The following is a 24,181-nucleotide window of genomic DNA, read 5'->3' on the forward strand; positions in this document are numbered from 1 at the left end:
CTCCCTTTACAGATGGGGAAACTGAGACCCAGAGGGGGTGGGGCACCAGGGAAGTTTGCAGTCCAGCTTGAACCTGCTGTTCTCTTGACTTCCAATGACTCCCAATAAGTCATTTGACTCACCCTCCAAATAAGGATCCGAGCCCTCCATACCACATAAGGGTCCCAGCCATGGGAACCCTCACCCCATCCCTGTGGCCCATTTGCCTACACCTTAGCCGGGAGGCTCAGTGAAAGCCTAGGCAGATCAGCTCTGAAATGATTCTCTCTGACAGGCTCTGGTCCCAACCTCCATCCGTGCTCTGCTCTTCCTGGGGGAGCAGGAGGCCGCTCTCCAGCTGGAGGCACTATCTGACATCCAGGTGAGGGGGAGGCAGCATCGGCTGAGGCGGAGGGGAGGTGGGCTGGAGCTGAGCTGGGGTGAAGAATGGCAGAATTCACGAGCTAGGAGAGGCCCTGAAATAATCAAGTGTAGGTCCATTAGATACGAGTCCAGGATGCTACAACTCTTCTGCCCAGCCCCCATGGCAAGCATTGCCAAATCAGTCCCAGAATTATTTCTCCCTGGCAACCCTAGCAGCTCCCGGTGGGCACTACCACGTGATTGAGAGCTGCGCACAGCACGAAACCCACTTGAAAGCTTCATCTTGTCAACCCCTCCCCCCTTCTTCTCAGATGGGGAAACTGAGGTCCAAGGCCACACAGCAAGCTAGAGGGGCCGTTTCCACACCTTACCTGGCTCTTCCTGTATCTCTCTCCCTAGTTTCTCTCAGCATCTCCAACTTATATGCTAAGTTGATTCGGGACTTCACAGGAAAGAGCACTGCAGCTCCCTTTAATCAGTGCCATGCACCACAGTCACGAGAGTGGGCACCCTGCCCTCTGCCCTGTTTCAGGAAATGATTTTAAAGGTCTCCTTCTACCTCCTGGTTAGCAAAGAGGCACATTGTAAACTAGATGTGTACTTTTCAAGCTTTTAGGTGCCTATGAATTTCTTGGGGATTGTCAAAGTGCAGGTTCTGATTAAGTAGTTCTGGATGGGAGCTGGGATTCTGCATTCTAACGTGCTCCTAAGTCATGCTGGTGCTGCTGGTCCGTGGACCACACTTTAAATATCAGGCATGAAAAATGGGCTCCAAAACGCCACAGAATTCTCCCCATCCCAAGCTTAGGTATCTGGAGCCACTCATAGCATAAGCCTCAAGCATCACTGCCTGGGAGATGCGGTCACCTAGTCCCTGCTCCATATCTTAGGGGATACTGTTAGGATTTGGTGACCTTTCTCAACAGCCCCAAGAAGATAGTACCTTGATGGGTCTCCAGAGAACAGTACAATGATTACAAAGGAGTTACATGACATGGGCCAGCTTCAGTCGGTTTGTTTGATTGCCTGGACAACTGAGCTGGGAAAGAGCCCAGCTCAGAAGGAAGGAATTCCGTGATTGATTAATATCTGCCTCGGGCACAGGCTAGGAGAGTGGCAGTACAAATGCTGTTTATTTGCCATTCCTTACCCAGGGTCTGGTTCTCAATTTTGATTTGTCAGAGTTTCCAGAGAAGATCCCTTGCCCAGACAGCAGCTCTTAAAGCCAGGGCCAGCCTTACCCATGGGAAGTGGAGTGGTGTTAGGACGTGGGTCTGGGCAGGACCTTCTCAGACATCTGTCTCTACACTGAGTCCCCTGGTCCTTCTGACTTGCTTCTTTGTCTGCAGGTAGAGGTGCTGACCTCACTGAAGGCCCTCAGCCACCACGTGGACCCCAGCCAGCTGCCCATGGCCCTGGAAGGCCCCTTCCCCTACTGCCACGGTGAATGGGTGCAATTCTTCCAGGTGTCTACCATCACAGCCTTCACCCCACACCCTCACCCCTTCTGTTTCTCCCTTCACCGTCCTGCCCCATGGATCCACTGAACTTATCAGGTTCAAAGACAGTCATTCAACAAGTGTTTATAATGAGGGTGCAGAGTGGAGTGACTAAGAGCTCAAGCTCTGGGGCCAGAAGGCCTGGGTTTCAATCCCAGCTCTGCTGTGTGACCTTGGGTAAGTTATACACCTTCTCAGAGCCCTCTTCCTCAATGACAAAATGGGGCTGATGTGAGGCTTGAGTTAAGGTGTGTAAAGAGCTTAGAAGAGTGTCTGGCACATGCTAAGAGTGATGCTAGTGTTAACTGCAAATAAATTTACAGACATCTGCTTTGTGGACACACAGAACTCGGGGAGCTTGGGGTCTGGTGAGGGAGGCAGATGTGCTCCCTCCTGTAAGAGGGAGGAAGTAAGGAAACTTCCAGGGCTGGGCTCCTTTCCTGTGTGACCTCAATCCTTCCTCACCGCAACCCTGCGAGGGGGCACCTCATGCCCAATTTAACACGTGAGGATGCATAGGATGGGCACAACTTCCACGGCCACACACAGGAGCTTATGGGCTTAAACCGCACCAGGACCAGTGCCCGTAGTTGCCCGCCCAGGGCTTTCTCTAGACCAGGGCAGCTCGACTTCAGCACTGTTCACATTTGGGATCAGATAATTCTTTTCTGGGGGGCGTTGTTTGTGCACTGTCATGTGATTAGCACCATCCTTGGCCCCTACCCACTCTGACAATAGCATCCTCCAAATTATGACAACCAAAAGTGTCTCCAGACATTGCCAAATGTCCCCTGGGGTACAAAACCATCACCCACGGAGAACCACTGGTCTATAGTCTAACGTGGCTGTTTGCTTATTTGCTTTCGGCCTGGTGCTATTCTTCTTAAGATTGGGTCTATTTTTGAATAGACCCTGTGTTCAGAATTCAAATGGTACAAAAGGGTATATACTGAAAAAAATCTCTTTTCCTATTTGTCCCACAGGCCCCCAGTTCCCCTCTCCAGAGGCCTCCAATTAATCCAGGGGCTTTTGAACTATATTTTTGCTTTAAAACCTTCCCTTTAAATGAAATCTTACCTATAGAGCCAGCATATAAAACTGATAATGAGGATGAGTATCGGTGCTATTCTAAGTGCCTGGCACAAATAAACCCATTTAGTCCTCCCACAAACCTCTAAGGCAGGAAATGGGGAAATGATCCCATTTTACAGAAGAGGAAGTAGAGGCACAGAGAGGTTAAGAAACTTGCCCAAGGCCTCAGAGCTAGTAAGTGGTGGAGCTGGGCTGAAGTGGGACCCGGAGAGGATGTCCTCTACCCCTGCCCTCTCACCCCCTCCTACCATTCCCTCTCCCACAGGCCTGGGAGTAGGTCAGGCCTGTCTTCTCTCTTTTTCTCTCTCATTCCCAGCATGAGTGGTTCTCAAACTGTGGTCCCTGGGCCAGCAGCATCAGTGTCACCTGGGAACCTGTTAGAAATGCACACTCTCAGGACCCACCCTAGAGAAACTAAACCAGACACTCAGGAGGAAGGCTCAGCAGCCTGCTTTTTAACTGACTTTCCAGGTGATTCTGATGCAGCTAAAGATTGAGAACCACCACCCCGCGTGTCCTCCTGGTGGGAGGAGGGGAGAGGCACCCTCTTCACTGGCGCAGGCTAACATCCCCACTCTGGCCTCCTTTCCTGCAGAAGCTGGACCCTTTCCTTGCTGACCTCCGCCAGGCCTCCTCGCTGCTAAAGGCTTCCATCAAGGAGTTTGAGAAGGGTGACCCCCCTGGAGGGGTGCAGGTGAGACAAGAGCCTGAGGTGGGGAAACCACACCACATCCCTTATTTCATGGACCAAGGGCTCAGTGAAGGGGCTCTGTTTTCATTCATTCATTCAACCGATATTTACTGGACAGTCACCATGTGTCACGGCCTGGAGACCCAGCCTGGGGCAAATCAACTTGTCCCTGCCCTCATGGGGCTCATGGTACAGTGCGAGAGGTCATAATTTAAAAAATAAACAGAAATGGACATGTCATTACAAGCGATGCTGAATGCTGTGAAAGTAAGATTGAGAAAAATGGGAAAGGAGGGTATAGAAGTTGAGCCTTGAAGGATGAGACGGAGCAATGGAACTTGGTCTGTGCTTGGTCTGTTCAGGAAGAGCAAGGAGGCCAGTGTGAAACAGAGTGGGGGAGGGGAGGATAGAACGAGAGGATCTTCTGGATCCACGGGGCTGTATCAGGGAGGAGTTGGGTTGGGATTTGATTCTAAATGGGCAGAGAAGCCGCTGGAGAGTTCTAAGCAGCGGCACTGGGATGATCAGATTGGTACTTTGAAATCCATCCGGTTGTCATTCAGAGAACAGACTGCAGGGGGAGCCAGAGTGCCGCAGAGAGATCAGTGAAGAGGTTGGGATGGGCGTCCCAGCAAGAGATGATGGTGCTTGGACCAGTGAGGTTGCCACGGTGATGAGAGGAAGCTCGGCTTGAGGAGATGTTTTAGAGATAGAAAGGAGAGACTTTCTGTAGAACCTTGAACGCCAAACTGGGGAGTCAGGTGTGATTGGGGTGTGGGGAGCCCTGGAAGGTTATAGAAGGAAAGTGGGGATTGAGCCTCAGGCCACCTCCCTACCCTGGCAGGAGGCCTCCAGGTGTCTGAGCAAGTCCAAGGAGCTGATGGAGGCTGTGCTGAGGGACCCAGGCCTGTTGGGCCTCCAGCGGGAAGGCGGAGCCACCCTGGCCAGGCTGCGACAGGAAGGCAGCAGGCTGAACTTCAACCCGGACGTCAGGTACGGACACCGGGCTTTTCCTTCCCCACCCCATCCTGTTCCCCAGACTGGGACTCAGAGCTGGGGTCACTTCGCTGAGGGCACACATAGGGTGGGCTCTGAAGATGCCCAGGATGGGGTGTTTGTCGGGCCCACATCCTGGGCTGAGGCCTGATCACGGGCCCCCAGCCTATACCTCGGCAAGTCCCTTCCCTGCTGCCCCTCCTCAGCCCAGGCATCAGAGGACAGCACCCCCATTTCTGGTCACCGTCATGGACCAAGGACGCTCTCTGACCCAGACACTGGGCTGAGCCCCTTTAAGAGCCTACCTCTTATTCCTCAAAAGACCATGTGAGGCTCACTTCCTCCTATTTGGCTGATGGACACCTGAGGCTAAGCGAAGGGAAGTAACAGCCAGACCAGCTGAGCACTAACCCCTGCACTGCCCTACCCTTCGTGGCAGGGGCCAGGGGAACCTCGTGGTGTGCCAGGGTCACAGAACCACGGAGCAAGAAATACGCATTCCTAGAAAGAACCAATTTTCTTAAATTTAGGGGTGGGGTGGAGGAGGAATGCAAATCAGTAATTAAATCAGTCGGTAGCTGTGTGTATTTTATCTCTGTTAGAATGAGCACAATTACAAAGTTTGCATAAGCTTCCAAGAACATTTTATTTATTTGACCTCCCCCTCCTCCTCCTCCCAATAGCAGTTAGTATGAACACAGCATCGTTCTGAGGGCTTTAAGAATATTAACGTGGTTAATTCCCACCCACGAAGGGGATCCTAGTATTATCCTCATTTTACGGTGGAGGAGCCTGAGGTTCAGAGAGAGGTTAAGTGACTTGCCCAGGGCCACACAGCTGGGATGTGGTGGGGCTGAGACTTGAACCCAGGCAGCCTAGCCCAGAGTCTTGAACACACCACCCCTGAGCTCTGCCCACAGAGAGATTCATGCTGTTGTGAGCGCTGGGCAGCAGTGGACCCTGGTGCTCGGTGTGGAGTCGTCCTCACTGCCCCTCACACAACTTGGTGGGGCTGGCACTGCCTTTCCCAGCATGCCCCTGCCTCACTGACTGGGCCCCCAACCCCTTTGGTCCAACATAGGCCCCTCCAGACCGTTGGCCACCAGCAGCTCCACCAGGGGGCGCTGTGGTCCCACGTGAGCCGCTGCATTTCTTGGGCAGCTCCTGCCTGCCCGCCCGTTTCTCCCTCCCTTATGCCAGACAGATTGGCATTTTCCATCCCGTTCACGCACCCTGGGTGCTCACCCCTTCCATGGAAGGGCAGTGACCTGTGGGAAGCTACAGTCAGATAAGGAGGCTTAGGGCAAGGCTCCCTCCAGGAAAACGGGCTCTCCTTCCATCTCCTCTTTTTCCTTTTCCTTCTAAAGGACCCCAAGGGCAGAGGAGGGTGGGGTGGGATTTGAGGGGTGTTGGGAAAGCCCTGAGGTTCCTCCCTTCACCCAAGTTTCTCCTGAAATCCCATCCGCACCCCTTCATTTATGTCTTGCTGGCTTTGATCATTTTTTTAAATCATGTGCAGAAAAGGCCGTGGACTGAGTTCCAATTCAGACTGCCATGCGTTGAGTCAGAACCTCGCTCTGGAGGATCAGTTTTCCTACGTGTAAATGTTTTCCTATCTGTAAAATAGAGGCCAGAGTGGAGAGGTGTGTTACAGCCATTTGTCATCATTACAATAGAAATAACAAGCGCTTTGTAAATAAGTTCATTTGTACCATTTTTTTAGATTCCACATATAAGCAAATGAACTTATTTACAAAACAGAAATAGAGTCACAGAAGTAGAAAATAAACCTGTGGTTACCAGGGGGAAGGGGGAGGGAGGGATAAATTGGGAGATCGGGCTTAACATATACACACTACTGTATATAAAATAGATAACTAGTAAGAACCTACTCTATAGCACAGGGAACTCTACTCAATACTCTGTAATGGCCTATATGGGAAAAGAATCTAAAAAAGAGTGGATCTATGTATATGTATAACTGATTCACTTTGCTGTACAGCAGAAACTAATGCAACATTGTAAATCAACTATACTCCAATAAAAATTAATTAAAAAAAAAAAAGAAATAACAAGCGCTAACAGCACCGCGGGCCAGGCACTGTGTTAAGTGTTTGAGTGCGTGAGGGCGGGTTTGCCTGAGGAGCTTTGGAAAGCGCTGAGGTCCATGCCACACTCTGAGCAGGACTCCGGTGGGTCAGGGAGGGGCCTGGGCATTGAGATTTTTAAAGCTCCCAGAGCAGGTTCTAATTGTGTTGCCAGGGTTGAGAGCCAAGGGGTTAGATCATTTAATTCTCACAACCCCCATGTGAAATGGGTTCTGTTATCCCCATTTTTTATAGCTAAAGAAACGGAGACACAGAAAGGTTGAGAAATTTGCACAAGGTTCTGTTACCGGAAGGTAGCAGGGCTGGGATTTGAACCCAGATCTCTCCAGCTCGGTTCATACCCTCCTGGGGAAAAGGAGGGTCATTTGGTTTCTCGCTGTGTCCTCTGGTCCTCCCAGTCCCACGGAAGGCCAAGGCTGAGGCCCAGAGAGGTGTAGGGACCTGCCCAAGCTCACACAGCAAGTCAGCAGCTGAAATACCCAGGCCAGGGCCACAGAGCTGGTGGGAGCCAGGGAGGCATGCCTACGCTGGGCGGGAGTGCTGGGGCTCCAGGGCAGGGGGTCAGCATCTTGGGTTTTCTCTCACACTCCTCGGCCTCCCAGGAGCCATCTGGCCGAAGCTGCTGCCCTGTACAGCCTCGTGGATGAACAGCTGCATGTCCTCGTCACTGTGTCCAACCACCTCCTGAGGAGGCTGGAGCTCCGCGTCCACCTGGGCCGCCTGGAAGCTGCCATCCACCAGGTGAGAGAGGAGGAGGAGGCTGGCCCTGGGACGTGAGGTGGGGTGGGCGGTTCCTGCCTCTCCAGGCCCCACCCCAGCCAGGCGCTTTGCTCTGGTATAATGACACCAGGCTGGCACTTCTTGGAGCACATGACAGGCACTCCATAGTGCTTGATAGGTGAAGACATAACTCCAGAAGCTGCATTTCTTAAACACCAACTTTGCGCCAAGCCCTGGGCCAGAGCCTTTGTGTCCATCGCCGCTTTCCAGCCTCATCCCTTACCAGTGATGTGGGGAAGATGCTAGGATTTCTCCTACTCATCGATAAGGATACTGAGACTGGGAGACATTATGTCATCTGCCCATAGTCGCACACCTGGGGGTCTGATCCTGGAGCCCACACCTGGCACCACTCTGTCCAACTGTTGATGCCTAGAACCAACGCATCCCTTCATGCTCTGGGCCGTGGAGCACAGTGTGCCTGGAGCCAGATGGCCTGGTTCCAATGCTGGCTCTAGCACTTACTAGCGGTGTGACCCTAGACAAGGTATTTAACTATTCAGTGCCTCGGTTTCCTCACCTGTTAAATGGGGGATAATATTAGTGCCTGCCGCATGGGGCTTTGTGAGGATAAAGTGGGTGATGCTCTTTTAAGACACCCCAGAATACAAAGAAGACTTCTGCTCATGGGATCGAGAGCCATCTTACCCCCTCTGTCCTTCCTTGAATCCTCACGTCTACCCCATTTTGCCACTGAATAAACTGAAGCCCAGAAAGGGGAAGTGACTTGTGCAGTTCACACAGGGAGTTCATGGCAGGTCCGTGCACCTTCCTCTGGCGCTGTTTGGATGCCCCCAGGGACGGGGACCCCTTTGGATACTTGAAGAACATGACGGTGTGACCCCCACCCCACCCCCACCCCAAGCTGCCTCCTCTCCTCCCCAGAATTGGGAGGGTTTCAGTCCAGGCCGGTGGCATAGGCCCAGCCCCCAGATGACTGAGGACAAGACTTCAGCTTCCCAGGAAGGCAGCGAACTGGCCTAAGGATGTCTCCTCAGCAGCCCCTCATGTCCATACCTCCCTCCCCTGCCCCAGGTCAGCAACTGGATGGAGCAGGAAGGAAGCCAGTGCCTGCAAGTGCTGACCCCCAAGGACGGAAGCTTGGAGACAGTGGAGAAAGCCCACGCAGAGTTTGAGGACTTCTTCCTTCAGGCTGCGGTGTGTTTCTAAAACTGAGGGGTGGGGGTGGGAGCAGATAGAGAGGGCAGGAGACGGGGGTGGCACTGCTGGGGAAAAGTTGTGGAGGCGGGAAAGTGCAAGAAAGCTTCCCAAGACAGTGAGGAGAGCAACTTGGATCACAAAGCATTCAGCTTAGATATTGTCTCCTCCAGGAAGCCTTCCCTGACTACCAAGTCCAAAGATGACACATCTCAGAATGCCTGGAGGGTTTCTTAAAATACACATTCCAGGGTCCTACCCTAGCCCTACTGAGTCAGCCTCAGAGAGCTGGGGTTGGGGGAGAGAATCTGCATCCTTGATGTGCTGGGCCCTAGGGCACAGGGTGATTCAGCCTCTGTTTCAGCCCTCGGGGAACTTCCAGGCCAGTGGAGGGCGGAGACAAGATGGGGGGCTGGGGGCAACAGGGAAATAGCCAGAAAGGGAGAACTGTGGGGACACAGATGAGGAGCCTGTAACCCAGACCCTGGGGTTGGAGAATTTTGCCGGAAGAGGGTGACGCTAAGCAGAATCCCAGCAGGCAAAGTAAACCCTGGGTTCCCATTTTATAGATGAGGACACTGAGGCTCAGGAAGTCTCATAACCCGGTAGTAAGGCTGGAGCTGAGTAGACACCCCTCCCCTCCCTGCTCAGGCCCAGTACCGCCGTGGCCTGGAGCTGTGCAAGCAGGCGGCCCAGCTGGGAGCTGCAGCCAGGGCCAGGGAGGCGGGAGGAACAGAGCTCCCGGAGCTGGCAGGCTTCACCTTCACCCAGCGGGCCTTCCAGGCTAAGCTGACCCACTTCTACATGGCAGCCGAGCGGCAACGCACAGACCTGGAGACGCTGCTCCACCTCCACCACTTCTGCAAGAAGGTGAGCCTGGCGGCCCACCTGCATAGACTCCCCCCGCCAACACCTAGGACGTAGGGTGGGGGCAAGGAGCAGCCTAGACACAGCACTAGGCTCTTTTCATTCCATAGTCCCGCGAGGGGGAAAACGCATTACCTGCATTTTCCAGAAGGGAAACAAGGTTTGCAAGGTTAAGTTACCCTCCTTAAACCAGGTCCGGCTAATCCCTGACCCCGGCTTGTCCCACTACACAGGCAGTCTCCCAGTGACCCGGATATCACCTCTCAAAGGAAATCACCTGCTTCTTAAACGTTGGGATTAGGGGAAGGATCCTGGGGATTTCTGAGAATCTGATCAAAGCCATAGACTTTCCCTCCACACACAGACCTCTGCAGGCAACTTCACAGGGTCAGGACCAGGCTCAGAACCTTGATCTCGTCCCACCCCTCTATTGCAGTGTTAGGGAAACAGGATCAGAGAAGTGCCATCACTTAGCCAAGGTCACGCAGCAAGCCATGGCACCATTCTTGTGCTCTTTCCCATGCCCCACCTTGCCCTGCACAGATGGGTTGGAGGGGGACACTGGGGAAGGAAGGAGGGGACAGTTGGCTGAGGGTGGGCCCAGAGGCTGCTCTGAGCATCCTCGGAACAGAGGCCTCAGTCCTCACCAGGAACCCAGCGTTTGGCCAGGAGGGAGGAGGAGGGGGTAGGGCTACTGGGGCAAGGGTCGGGGGCATGGGCAGAGGTGAGTTAGGAAGCAAGAATAACTCCATAACTTTGCATCTGTCATCTCTTGGAACCCAATGTGGCAAGGTTGACCAACTCCATTGTACAGATGAGGAAACTGAGGGCCCAGAGAGGGGCAGTACCTTGCCCAAGGCCACACAGCTAGAGAAAAGAAGAGCTGGAATTTGAACCCAGATGTGTCCATGTGCTATGTTCTTCTCCAAAGGGGAGGGAAATGACAAGCAGTTCTTGTGTCCAAGCAGACCTGATGACGATGGTGATGAGGGTTAGATGACTATTATGGGGTAGCCCACATTATTGACTGTGTTCTCCCCGCCAGACCCTCCTAAAGCACTTTGCAAACCTTGCCCGATTTAATTCTCATCATATCTTTGTGAGGGAGGGGCACCAACATTGTTTCCATTTTACAGATGAGGAAACTAAGGTCCAAAGAGGAAAGTGGCTTTCTCAACATCCCCTAGCCCGGTTGGTCAAGCAGGATTTGACTTCAGAGCCCCCGCCCCTCCTAAATCCTTTTAGCCAAATCCTTCATTTTTCTGATGGGGAAACTGAGGCCTAGGGGGAGCAAGGGAGCAGCCTGAGAGAGCTGTAACCCAGATGAGACAAGAACCCACACCTCTGGCGTGGGCCCAGTGCCCTCAGCTGCCCCCGCACTGGCCACTGAGGATGGAGCATGGGAAGAGCCTGACCCCAGCCTCCCAGCTGTCAGGCCAGCCCAGCACACAGGGCACCAAGAACGCAGATGCTTCGGGGGCAGCGGGAGGGACTCGGTCAACTCACACCTGGGGCACTGGGAGGACAGGCCACTCTCTGTCTCCCTCAGGCAAGGGGGGTAGATGTGGGCAGAGGCAGTGAAGGGATCCCCCGCGCCCAGCTGTTCAGAAGTTAGAGAGCGAGACAGCGGCAGGATCTGAGACTTCGAGTTAGGGCTACACCTGCATGGGCTCTGTGATCTCAACAGTGGCCTTCACTGCTCTGGGCCTCAGCTCCTTGTCAAGAATAATGATGATAATAATAATAACCAATGCTTACGTACGGAGTTCTTATTGTCTGCAGGCCCTGTTCTAGTCATTTCACATATGGTTTTATTGTCACACCAACCCTGTGAGGCAGGAAACACAGAGAAATCAAGTCACTCACCCAGGGTCACACAGCTAGGAAGTGGCATAGTTGAGATTCAAACCCAGGTCATCTGGCTCTAGTGCAGAGAAGTGAGAATTAAATTAAACGTAAGTAACCCCTCCCCCTGCCCCTAATAATTCCAGATTTGAGCCCCGACTTTGCTCAAATCTGGAATTATTATTTTTAACACGGATATTATTATTATCATTAGTAGTAGTGGTAGGAGTAATGCCTCATGGATTAAGGGGATCTGGAAGCTTCTCTCCCTTGTTTACTAATTTTAGCTGATTTCAGCCCCATCGGCCTTCCCTGGAGAAAGCAAACTGGCTCCAGCACTGAGGCCTTTGCACTGGCTGTTCCCTCAGCCTGGAAAGCTCTTCCCCTCGACAGCCCCTTCTCCTCTCTGGCCCTGAATTTTAATCTGCAAAACAAGGGGTGGGGCAAGATGATTTCCGAGGTGTTCTCCACCTCTGTCCAGCTTGGCCTGGAATATCTGGTCCCAGACAGACAGACGGACAGACAGGACGGCTCAGCGCTGGGCTCAGCCCCAGGTGGAGAGCAGGCATGCGGCAGCTTTGGCACTAAATAATAATAACACGATTGTGTCGCTAACGGAGATTTATGGAGCCCTTTCCCAGCCATGAGCTCAGTGTGCTTCTGCAAATATGAAGCCATTTATCTAAAGACAAGTTCCCTTAATCCGCAGAAAGATGGTTTCCTCGGAGAAAATGGTTCTCCAATCCCCACCGCCTAACAGCTTGCTGTTGGCTTCTAAATTAATGGAGAGAAAGATTATGTTTTTCACGAGCTGCTGGGAACATGTTGGCTCCTTTGCAGCCTGCAGACATTTTGTGGGTGAAGTGGGGACAGGCAGGATCCTAAAATGCGGCAGAGGCCCAGCCAGAGTGAGGGGGCCTCCGGGCCTGGGCTGGCTGACAGTCTCACTGTGTGACTGCAAGGGCAGGGCCCTGCCTGGGCCAGTTTCTCCTGTGCAAGGAGGTGCTTGGAAGATACCCTCTTGAGGGCTGGACAGAGCTGAGTTTGAATCCCAGCTCTTCCCTGACTTGCAGCGTGACCTGGGACAAGTGATTTCACGTGTGTGAGCCTCAGTTTCCTCCTCTGTAAAATGGGCTGCTGGTTCAGTGTGATCCTACATGAGATGCACAGAGCCTGGCAAATAGTCAGTGTTCAGTAAATATTAGCCAGACTCCTCCCTCAGCACCACTTATGAGGGGTTCATACAATCTGAGAATCCAAATTTTCAGCACTCAAATTTTCATGATTATGTATCACAACCTCTACTTTACTGAGGGGGAAACTGAGCCCCAGAGAGGGGTGAGTCCTTGCTGGCCCCTAGGTCTGTAAGACTGTGCCTGAAGATCCCAAGGGTGCTGGGGACTGTTTCCCGGTGGGTAACGGAGGGTGGTGTTCCCTGGGGAAGAAAGGGAAATATTGTCGTCATCAGCAGTGGAGAAAATCACAGCTGTGCTAAGAGAGGCCCTAACACGGATTGGACATTTTTGTATTAATTCAGTCTAGCTATATTTATTCTTTAAGCCTCCTCTTGGCTCAGAGAGGCATATCCCTGCCCTCATGGAACCCCCATCTCCCTCTCTTCTTGTTTCCCAGATGACCTGGTTCCACATGGACTGCCAGGACCTGATGGCCCAGCTCAGGCTGGGCAAGGCCCAAAGGGCCAGCCCTGGGGACCAGCGCCGCCTCCACCGCTACCTGCAGCGCCTGGCGTCGGAGTTCCCTGCTGAGAAGCTCACGGCCATGCGGCTGCAGGTGGCCTCTCTGAGCTGGGAGGCCCTGGGCCAGGACCTGTGGGAGGAGGCCCGGGAGAGGCACGAGGAGATCCAGACCCTCCTGAAGAAGGCACTGGCCCACTGTCCATGCCCGGCAGGTCCCCCTTCCCACCCGGCGGGCCGGGAACTCAGAGCGGCGGCCGCCAAGGGCCAGGGCCTGAATGGAGAAGTCACTTACAAGGGAAGACGGGACCTGCCCCTCCAGGACTCACTGGGTCTGGATCATTCGCCAAAATCCTGTTGGCCTCCTTGGGCCCCCAGACGCGTACAGAACAGAAATTTCCAAGCAGCCCGTCCACCCCAGGAAGCTGGCCAGGCTTTTGAGGCTGATGAAGGCAGAAGCCCGCATGGGCCCCTGGATCCTGCCCCTGAGCGTTTTCTCGCCACCCTCTTCTCCTGGCAGCGGCTCCCCAGGCAGAGTCAGATCCCCCGGCCCACTGGGGGCAGCTTCTCCTCGGAGGGGACAGACTCACAGACGTCTCTGGAGGACTCACCCCACACAAGTCCCCCTGCATCCCTCTAGCTGGGAGTTCCCATCCATCACACCAGGCTCCGGCAGGGATGGGTATGGCTCGGGTGGGGCCCAGCTAAAGACATAGCTGGGGAGCCCTGGACCATCCGTCAGGACGTGGCTACTGAGTTTGGCCCGTGCTCGGTGGACAAGAACGCACGCCTGCTCCCGGCCCCAGGAAGCTCTGGGAAGACGCGACTCACACATCCAGAATAGTGAGAGTGGAGGGCAGGGCAGGACGCGGAAGAGCGTGAGATTGGCTCCAAAACCCTGCAGTCTCATCGTGGAAAGAGCTGTTGGTACCGATCCTTCCAGAGATCTCCGACTTAGGCAGGCCAGATGCCCACCTGGGGTTCAGGGGTATGTAAGCTTCCCCTTGGGGCACAAGGGGCAAAGTTGCCCTCATAATAGAACCCAGGGTGGGGAGATTGGGGGAGTGGCTTCTTGTCTTAGGGTCCTACGAAACAGATCCCACAAGGATTCGAGTGCGCATTTATTTGGCAGTGATCCCAGGAAACACTGGCGGAGGAGCAGGGGAGCGAGTCTGGGAAGGGAATAAAGGGGGTGCTGTCAAGTGAATTACCACATGTAATTTATCCACTGACGCCACTGGCCTCGGGCAAAGAGAATCACCTGCTGGAGGCCAGTTAGTGTACAAGGAAGGGGTAAGGGAGGGGGACTGTCTGCTGCACCTCTACTCTGTCACTTGGCTCCTCCAACAGACATGAGCATCAGTCTCAAGTTCAAGGAACCCCAGAGAGGACCACCTCCCTCTCCCATGATCTCTGCCTTCTTCCCCTCCCCACCACAGCTCCTCAGACCCACCCCCAAGCCCAGCCTCTCCTTGGGCACAGCCTCTGGGGCCTGGCGTCATCGGGTTCTGCTATGGTTGGGGCTGGAGGGTAGGGAGCCTTGTCCCCATCCAGCAGGTGGTGCGGGAGGACAGTGGGAAGAGGCTTGAGATGCTCTGATTTCAGATAGAGCATCTAGAAGACAGCCCAGAGTGACCATGGCTAGCGCCTCCCCTGAATGTCATTATCCTGAGAAAGTGCGCCCGTCTCTGCCCTGAGATGCATCACCAACATGGCCTCTGGTAGCCCAGCCCTGGAATTTTCCTGGCTCCAGGAAGAGGGTGGGGTGCACATCCTCCCACAAGATGAGTCTGTGGAAGGAGAGGGAGGCAGGACCGGAGCGGGCCTGGGAGGACAAACAGGGTTTCTCAAGAGTAACCTCGGGCTTCCCTGGTGGCTCAGTGGTTAAGCATCCGCCTGCCAATGCAGGGGACACGGGTTCGAGCCCTGGTCCGGGAAGACCCTACATGCCGCGGAGCAACTAAGCCCATGCGCCACAACTACTGAGCCTGCGCTCTAGAGCCTGCGAGCCAGAACCACTGAGCCCACGCTCCGCAACTACTGAAGCCCGTGCACCTAGAACCCGTGCTCCGCCACAAGAGAGGCCACCGCAATGAGAAGCCCGCGCACCGCAACGAAGAGCAGCCCCCATTCGCCGCAACTAGAGAAAGCCCGCGCGCAGCAACAAAGACCCAACGCAGCCAAAAATAAATAAATAAAATAAGTAAACTTTTAAAAAATGATTAAAAAAAAAGAGTAATCTCAGCAGAGAGAGCCACACAAACCTCAATGCCCAAAATGTCTTCAGGAATCTTCCAGGACTTAAGATTCCGTCAAGAGTGGTCTGGGGCCTGTCTGCCTCAGAACCACGAGCAGAGCTGATCAAAGGCAACGTCTTAGGGGATCCCACCCCAGATAGTTAAAACCAGACCCTTGGGGCAGGGGTGGCTGGAGTCTGCACGTGTAACCAAGTGTTCATGAAACACAGTGAGGTGGGGTGCTGTTGGGAAACCCTTGTGGCTGAGAACTGAGCCTCCCCCAACCCCCACCTCAAGCCAGCTCTGATTCTTGCATTCCAGTCTCTTGCCTTCTGTCCAGACAGGCCTGAGGATGCAGGAGGCATTTGATCAGTCCATCTCCATCCAGGCCTGTTGACTCAGAGGGGGGCCGAAGGCTCTTAAAATGCTGTTGCCATAGCAACAGCATCTAGCCAGTAGGGACCACAGGCAGGGAGCCAGGGTACCCGGGGTGCAAGGATGAAAACTGACTTCTGAGAGACTACAGCTACTGCTAGTGCTCAGGGGGGCTGAGGAGGGGTATGGATAATCCAAGAATCCTTGGGAGGGAGGGGCCCCCAAAGCCATCTTGTACATCCCTCTGTCTCCAGAAAGAGCCGAACGCCCACAACTTGTCTACTCACAGCAGCCCAAAGGGGAGAAGGGGATGCAGAAATGAAATATAATAATGAATAATAATATTACTAGCCAACATTTATTCTGCATTTTCTTTGTGTCTGACTTGGTGCTAAGCCCTTTAAAAGCTTTGCGGGGCTTGTTGAAATGTTCACAACAATCCAATGAAGCCAATACTAGTTTCACCCCATTTTACTGAGGAGGAAACTGCTTTTCAAGCTCCAGGGGTTGGTGGGCAAGAGGTGATAGGAGGAGCATGGCCTGGGAGTCAGGGACCTCACGTGACACTTCCGCCCTGCTGCCAGCTGCCTGTGTGACCCCGGGCAGGTTGCTTCCCCTTTCTGGCCCTTGGTTTACCCTATCTGTACAATCAGGTCATTGAATGGATAAGGATCTTTCTTGTCTTTGGAATCAGAGAGCCCAGCCTTTGAATCCAGGCTTAATAACCTGGTGACTCTGAGCAGATGGCCGCCTCTCAGTTTTCCCATCTGTCCAATGGGTCTGTCAAGCCTGCTGGGCCAGGATAATAAGATCCTGGGATCCCTGAGTTCCACACCAGGCCTCTTCCTCTCCAGAGGGGTGGCCATCTTGTAAAGTCTGAGAAACCCACTGGGGCAGTTGTAGGACTGAACCCAAATTGTAGTCTAGGCACTTTACAGACTACGGTGTATTTTTTGTCCATCCATTTCTTCATCCAATATTCCCTACAACCCTGAGGGCACAAAAGTCACACTATAGGATGTCTCCATTTTACGGATGAGAAGACTGAGGACTGGAGAGGGGAGGTGACTGGCCCAAGGTCACACAGCAAGGAAAGGAAGGACTAGAGAAGGGGAAGCCTCAGAATCTGGACCTAGTTCTTGTCCATGCCTAATCCAGGAGAGCAGATGTCAGCCACTCTGAGGTGGGGACCCCACACCCTCATGCCTTCAAGTTACCCACATCAGACCCTGACAGGGCAGCAAGCAACACAGGCTGCCCTCCTGGAACAGAGATGTTCTGTTCTCTGCGAGCTGTGAACTGGCTTCCAGCCCAGGACAAGCCCATCAGGCCCGAAACCTCCCAGCTGCAAAATAGCTCTCTGAGGCCAGAGCCAGTGGGCCTCCTGGAGAATAAACAAGCCCTCTGGCTGGGCGGCAGGATCCTTGGATCCCACCCACTTCAGTCTGGGGCATGACGGGGACCTGGGTGAACCACCGCACTTCCTCAGGCCTCATTTTCTCCATCTGTGAAGTGGGGGGATTGGGCAAGACCAGGGATGGCAAACGGGTGTCGTCTGGCCTGTGGAACTCCTGATCTGCCCTCCCAGTCCTGCCTCCCTCTCTGTGTACTGACCATGCATCCAGGCACCCAGGCTGAAAACCTACAAGTTGTCCTTGAACTTCCCCAGAGCTCCCAGATCCACCCCCCTCATCTCTCTCTAATCTTCTTCTTCTTTCTCCCTCCACCTTCCCATCCTCATCCCAGTCTCCATCCTCTCTCCCCCTGGACAGTTGTAACAGTATCCTCAGTGGTCCTCCTGCAGCCACTTGGGCCCTTTTATCCATCCTCCACAGAGAGGTTAGAGGGACCTTTGCAAAATGTAAAATAATGCCACTCCCTGCTTAACAGAGCCCAGTGGCATCCCATGGCTCTCCAGATAACCCCCATCCTGCCCATCGCTGTAATCTACAAAGCTCTGTGGGGTCAGGCCTCTGCCCACCACTCTAGCCTCACCTTACTCCCCAGTCTCCATGTTCTCTGAGTTCCAACAACACTGACTTCCTTTTAGTTCCTCAGCCATTCCAAGCTCTTTCAAGTTCCCCTAGAAGCACACCTGGCAACAAGGATTCAGGTACAGGTGATTTGCTGAAGAGGAGATCATGAGAGAAACCACAGGAAGGGGAAACAGGACAGAGAAGGGAAGGAAACCAATGTACAATTTCAGATCAAGGCTCAGCCTCTGCCTGATCACATGGGGAATGCTGGAGGGTATTTTTACACCTCCCGAGGCACTGCAGGCCTCTGCAAAAGCCTGCCACACAAAGCAGGGTCCAGGAACCCTAGGGCAGTGCTTGCTTGGAGGAAGGTTGCTGGTGTGGGCCCATAGAAGATAATATTCTGTATTACAAATATATAGAATGCTCTCACGACTAAATTATAAATTTTTAAAACTCCAACTTAAAAATAGGTAAAGGATCTGAATGAGCATTTCTCCAAATAAGACACACAAAATTCTAATAAGGACATGAAAAAATGCTCAACCTCATTAGTCATCAAGGAAATGCAACTCAAAACCACAGTGAGATATCACTACACATTTACTAGGATGGCTAAAATTTAAAAGTCCAATAATAAACGTTGGAAGGATGTGGAGAAATTGGAACCCTCATACATTGCTGGGGGAATGTAAAATAACACAGCTGCTTTGGGAAACAGTTGGGCAGACTTTCAAATGGTTAAACATCCAGTTACAATATGACCCAGCAATTCCACTCCTAGGTATACACCCAAAAGAAACAAAACCATATGTCCACACAAGAATTTCTACATAAAGGTTTATAGCAGAATTTTCATCATAGTTGAAAGGAAGAAGCAACCCAAATATTGGTCAACCAATGAATGAATAAACGAAATGTAGCATATCCATACAATAGGATGTTATTCAGCCATTAAAAGGAATGAAGTCACTTCCTAACTTATTCTGTGAAGCAAGCGTTATCTTGATACCAAAGCCAGATAAATATATCACAAGAAAAGAAAATTACAGGTCAATATACCTTGTGAGTATAGATGTAAAAATCCTCAACAAGATACTAGCAAACCAAAGACAATAGCACATTAAAAGAATTATACAGTGTGACCAAGTGGGATTTATCCCAGGTATGCAAGGGTAATTAAAGATAAGAAAATCAATCAATGTAATATACCACATTAATAGCATGAAGGGAGAAAAACGCGATCATCTCTGTTGTCTCAGAAAAGACATTTGATAAAATCCAACAGCTTTCATGATTAAAAACAAAACAAAAAAAAACAAGAACAACAGGAAAAAGTACTACTCTGAAAACAAGGAATAAAAGGGAGCTTATTCAATGTGATAAATGGCATTCATGAAAAACCCACAACTAAGATCAAACTCAATGGTGAAAGGCTGAAAGCTTTCTCCCTAAGGTCAGGAGCAAAACAGGATGCCTATTTTCACCACTGCTATTCAACATTGTACTGGAAGTTCTAGACAAGAAAATTAGATAAGAAAAACAAATAAAAGGAATCCGATTAGACAAGAAAAAGAGCAGTTACCCTGCAAGAGAAAGAAAAGGCATCCAAACTGGAAAGGAAGGAATAAAGTTGTTTCTATTCACAGATGGCACGACTCTGTGTATAGAAGATATGAAATAATCCACAAGAAAGATACTAGAGCTAATAAACAAATTCAGCAAAGTTGTGGGTTACAAGATCAACACACAGAAATCTGTGTTTTTACACACCAGCAATGAACAATCTGAAAAGGAAATTAAGAAAGCAATTTCATTTCCAAAAGCATCTGAAAGAATAAAATACTTAGTAATAAATTTAACCAAGGAGGTGAAAGACATTGTATTCATAGGTAGGAAGACTTAACATTGTTAAAATGTCAATACTATCCAAAGGGATCCTCAGATTCAACATAATCCCTATCAAAATTCCAGCAGCCTTTTTTTGGGGCAGAAATAGAAAAGCTGATCCTCAAATTCTTATAGAATTTCAAGGGGCCCCCCCAAGTAGCCAAAACAACTTGAAAAAGAAGAACAAACTTGGAGGACTCTCAGTTTCCAATTTCAAAACTTACTACAAACCTACAGTAATCAAAAGAGTGTGGTACTGCCATGAGAATGGACATCTAGACACATGGAATCAAAATAAACCCATAGGTCTACAGTCAATTGATTTTCAACAAGGCTGCCAAGTCCATTCAATGGGGAAAGAGTAAGTTCTTAAACAAATGGTGCTGGAACAACTGGATTTCTTCATGTAAAAGAATGAAGTTGGACCTCTGCTTCACGCCATATACAAAAATTAACTCAAAACAGATCAACAACCTAGATTTAAGAGATAAAACTATAAAACTCTTAGAAGAAAACATAAGGGTAGATCTTCATGAGCTTAGATTTGGCAGTGAGTTCTTAGATATGATACCAAAAGCATGAGCAACAAAAGTAAAAGTTGATAAATAGGACTTCATCAAAATTAAAAACTGTACATCAAAGGACATTATCAAGAAAATGAAAAGGCAACCTACAGAATGGGAGAAAATATTTACATATCTTATATTTGATGAGGGCTTAATATCCAGAATATATAAAGCACTGCTACAACTCAGCAAAAAAAGACAAGCAAACCAATTTTAAAATGGGTAAAGAACTTGAATAGACATTGCCCCAAAGAAGATATACAAATGGCTAACAAGCACATAAAAAGATGCTCAACATAATTAGTCATTAGGGAAATGCAAGTCAAAACCACAATGAGACACCACCTCACACCTACTAGGATGGGTATAATCAAAAAAGCAGAAAATAACAAATATTGGTGAGGATGCAGAGATTTGGAACCCTTGTACATTGCTAGTGGGAATGTAAAATGGTGCAGCCCCTGTGGAAAACATTTTGGTGGTTCCTCAAAAAGGTAAACATAGAATGACCCAGCAATTCCACTCCTAGGTATATACCCAAAAGAATTGAAAACAGGGACTCAGACATATACTTGTACACCAATGTTCACAGCAGCATTATTCATAATAGCCAAAAGGTGGAAATAATCCAAATGCATACCAAAATGTGGTATATACATACAATGGAATATTATCCAGCTATAAAAAGAATGATGTTCTGGTACATGCTACAGTATGGATGATCCTTGAAAACATTCTGCTAAATGAAATAAATCAGACAAAAAGACCAATATTGTATGATTCCATGAAATATCTAAAATAGGCAAATTCATAGAGACATAAGTAGGTTAGAGTATATCAGGGGCTGGGAGGAGGGAGGAATAAAGAATTAGTATTTAATGGGTCCAGAACAGGCAAATCTATAGAAACAGAAATTAGATTAATGGTTGCTTAGGGCTGGGAGTGTGGAGTGGGAGATGAATCCCTAAAGAGCAAAGGGTTTCTTTTTGAGGTCATGAAAATGTTCCGAAATTGACTATGGTAAAGGTTGCACGTATCTGAGAATATAGTAAAAACTATTGATTTGTATACTTTATTTTTTATTTTTTTTTAATTTATGTATTTTATTTCGGCTGCATTGGGTCTTCGTTGCTGCACACGGGCTTTCGCTAGTTGTGGTGAGTGGGGGGCTACTCTTCGTTGCGGTGTGAGGGCTTCTCATTGTGGTGGCTTCTCTTGTTGCAGAGCACGGCCTCTAGGAGAGCAGGCTTCAGTAGTTGTGGTGCACGGGCTTAGTTGCTCCGCGGCATGTGGGATCTTCCTGGACCGGGGCCCGAACCCATGTCCCCTGCATTGGCAGGCAGATTCTCAACCACTGCGCCACCAGGGCAGCCCTGATTTATATACTTTAAATGGGTGAATTGTATGGTATGTGAACTATATCTCAATAAAGCTTTTTCTTTTCTTTAAACAAACAAACAAAAACAGATAGAAGCCAGAGGAGGGATGCACAGAAACAAAAAATCGTCATAGGGAATCTAGCGTAGCGCTGACAATTTCTGCTTACAAGCTCTTTCTTGTCTCAATACCTGGAAAGTCCTTCCCCTATCTTTTCAATTAGTTAAGCCCTCTTTATCCTTCAGATATCATCAACAGGGTCAGGCTTTCCTGGTCACTCTGAAGGAGTCAAAATCCCCCTTTATAAAGACCATGTAGTTCTTTCATAGCACTTATCTCAATTGCCATTTTGCAATATTTTATTAATGCTCATATCCCCCACTAAACTGTGAGTTTCACAAGAGCAGGAACTGAACCTGCCTGTTCAATGTATCCTTGGCACAGGGAAGAAAATCGACAAAATTTGTTAGACGAATTGATGAATGAATAAATACCAACTTTGATTGATTAGTAGGGACTGCCTAGAGCACCTGGCTGGCTCAGTAAGAAGGAACTCTATGACTGATTAATGATCTCTGCCATGGAGGAGGGCCGTTATAGAGATACTAGCCTTGTCCCAAATTTGCCATCCCTGAATTACAGAGGGCCATCCCTCAGGGTCCCCCATCAGAGGGCGCTCTACAAACAGTCTCATCTCTGCCAGCTCCCAGGAAGAGAGTGCAGTTGTCATCCCAGCTGGCCTTGATAATCAATCACACAACCATGCGGCGCCATTAGGATTTGTCACTGAGCAACATCCAGGTGCACCAGGCAGGAGCAAGCAAGCTCATTTGCATTTCATCTGCATGGAAATTTGCATACGCCTCCACAGCTCTGTCTCCTTGCAATTTTCAAGTTAAAATGTCATTATCACTCCTGTGAAGCCTCTTATTTCTTGATTTCATTCTCCCTGCTCCTCTAACCTGACTCCCTCCTAAGCCTCAGACACTCAAGCTTGGGCTGGGAGAAGGAAATGGTTTGAGCTTTGGTTCTGCTGCTGATTCACTTGTGATTTCCCTCTCTGGGCCATGTCTGTGCCACTAGGCACAGAGACAGGGATGGTCCTATGGGAGCTGCCCTTTAAGCAGTCACAGGAGGGCTGCCACAAACTTAGCCACTCAGGACTGTCCCCATGAAGCCTCCAATTCCCCATCTCTAAGACTTTGACCTTGCTGTGCCCTCCTCCTGGAAAAGCCTTCTCCCTTTCCTACAGGGTGAATGTCCAACATCCGCCCCTTTCCTTCTCTGCTTATACCGTGCCACAGCCCCTCAGTCATAAACCGGTTGGATGAAAAGATAGACATGTGACCCAAGCTCACCAATAAGATTCCTTTTCCAGGATTTGGATTTGGGAATCAGAGATGCTAGGCAGTTTCTGAACTGAGCATGTGTAAACTTGAGTTCAGAGGGCCACTGTGTCCAGCTGTGTACATAGAAAGCAGAAAAGTAGTCCTGGGGGTGGACCAAAACTGATGCACCCAGAGCCAGCCTCAAGAGACCGAGAGGTAGCAAAGGCCCTGGCTCGCGGCCTAGCCCCCATCCCCAAGCCCCAACCCTGAGGCCTGGCTGCCCTGCTCAGTACTGCTTCCAGCACTCACCACCTCTGCTCCCTGTCTCTTTTCATGCTTCAGCAAGCCCTAGGGCCTTGTGTTCCTTGCAACTGGGATGAAACAATAGAAGATGAAATGTGAGCTCAAGGATCCCAAAAGGAAGTTTTTTTAAAAATGTTTATTTATTTATTAATTTGGCCTGCGCCAGGTCTTAGTTGCGGCATGCGGACTCTTAGTTGCCGAGTGCAGGATCTAGTTTCCTGACCAGGGATCGAACCTGGACCCCCTGCATTGAGAGCGCAGAGTCTTACCCACTGGACCACCAGGGAAGTCCCCCAAAAGGAACTTCTGAGGGAAAAGAATTTGATACTTGACGTCTCAAAAAGAGCATGGAAGTTGTTGTGAAGCTAGAAAGCAGAACTTAAATGAACTTTCTTTTTTGGTGTTTATACCGAGAAAAGGGGGCATCATTAAGTTCTTTAGAAACAGGAGCTATGACTTTTTCTTTCTTTTTTAAAATTTTTTATTGAGGTATCATTGATTTACAATATTATATGTTTCAGGTGTATAACATAGCTGTTCACAATTTTTAAAGATTATACTGCATTTATAGTTATAAAATGTTGGCTATATACCCTGTGCTGTACAATATATCCTTGTAGCTTATTTATTTTATACATAGTAGTTTGTACCTCTTAATCCTCTATGCCTATCTTGCCCCCCACCCTTTCCCTCTTCCCACTGGTAACTGCTTGTTCTCTATATCTGTGAGCCTGTTTCTTTTTTGTTATATCACTAGTTCATTACATCTTTTAGATTCCACTTAAGTAATATCATACAGTATTTGTCCTCTGTCTGACTTATTTCACTTGCATAATACCCTCCAAGTCCATCCATGTTGTTGCAAATGGCAAAATTTCATTTTATTTATGGCTGAGTAGTGTTCCAGAGATGGATGTAACGCTCAGCATTGGAGCGCTATAAATGGGAGGTGGCATCATTATTGACGATCCATTTGCAAGGGACTCTGAACCCTAAGAGACCTCTGCTGGACCACCTCAGTGGAAGGAGATGGGGC

General features: G+C 50.1%; 1 protein-coding gene across 1 annotated transcript in view; it reads left to right on the forward strand.

The window, feature by feature from the left end:
- KIAA1755 (KIAA1755 ortholog) overlaps positions 1-13,925 on the forward strand; it is a 31,783-nt gene extending 17,858 nt beyond the window's left edge. Inside the window, exons 7-14 of the mRNA XM_036825227.1 lie at positions 275-361; positions 1,713-1,829; positions 3,550-3,648; positions 4,490-4,638; positions 7,352-7,490; positions 8,565-8,687; positions 9,339-9,557; positions 13,032-13,925. Coding sequence (XP_036681122.1) covers positions 275-361; positions 1,713-1,829; positions 3,550-3,648; positions 4,490-4,638; positions 7,352-7,490; positions 8,565-8,687; positions 9,339-9,557; positions 13,032-13,733 — 1,635 coding nt within the window. The 3' untranslated portion in view covers positions 13,734-13,925. The remainder of the gene's footprint in view (positions 1-274; positions 362-1,712; positions 1,830-3,549; positions 3,649-4,489; positions 4,639-7,351; positions 7,491-8,564; positions 8,688-9,338; positions 9,558-13,031) is intronic.
- The last annotated feature ends 10,256 nt before the right edge of the window (positions 13,926-24,181 follow it).

Source organism: Balaenoptera musculus, chromosome 15 (assembly GCF_009873245.2).
Source record: "Balaenoptera musculus isolate JJ_BM4_2016_0621 chromosome 15, mBalMus1.pri.v3, whole genome shotgun sequence".
NCBI classification, from domain to species: domain Eukaryota; kingdom Metazoa; phylum Chordata; class Mammalia; order Artiodactyla; family Balaenopteridae; genus Balaenoptera; species Balaenoptera musculus.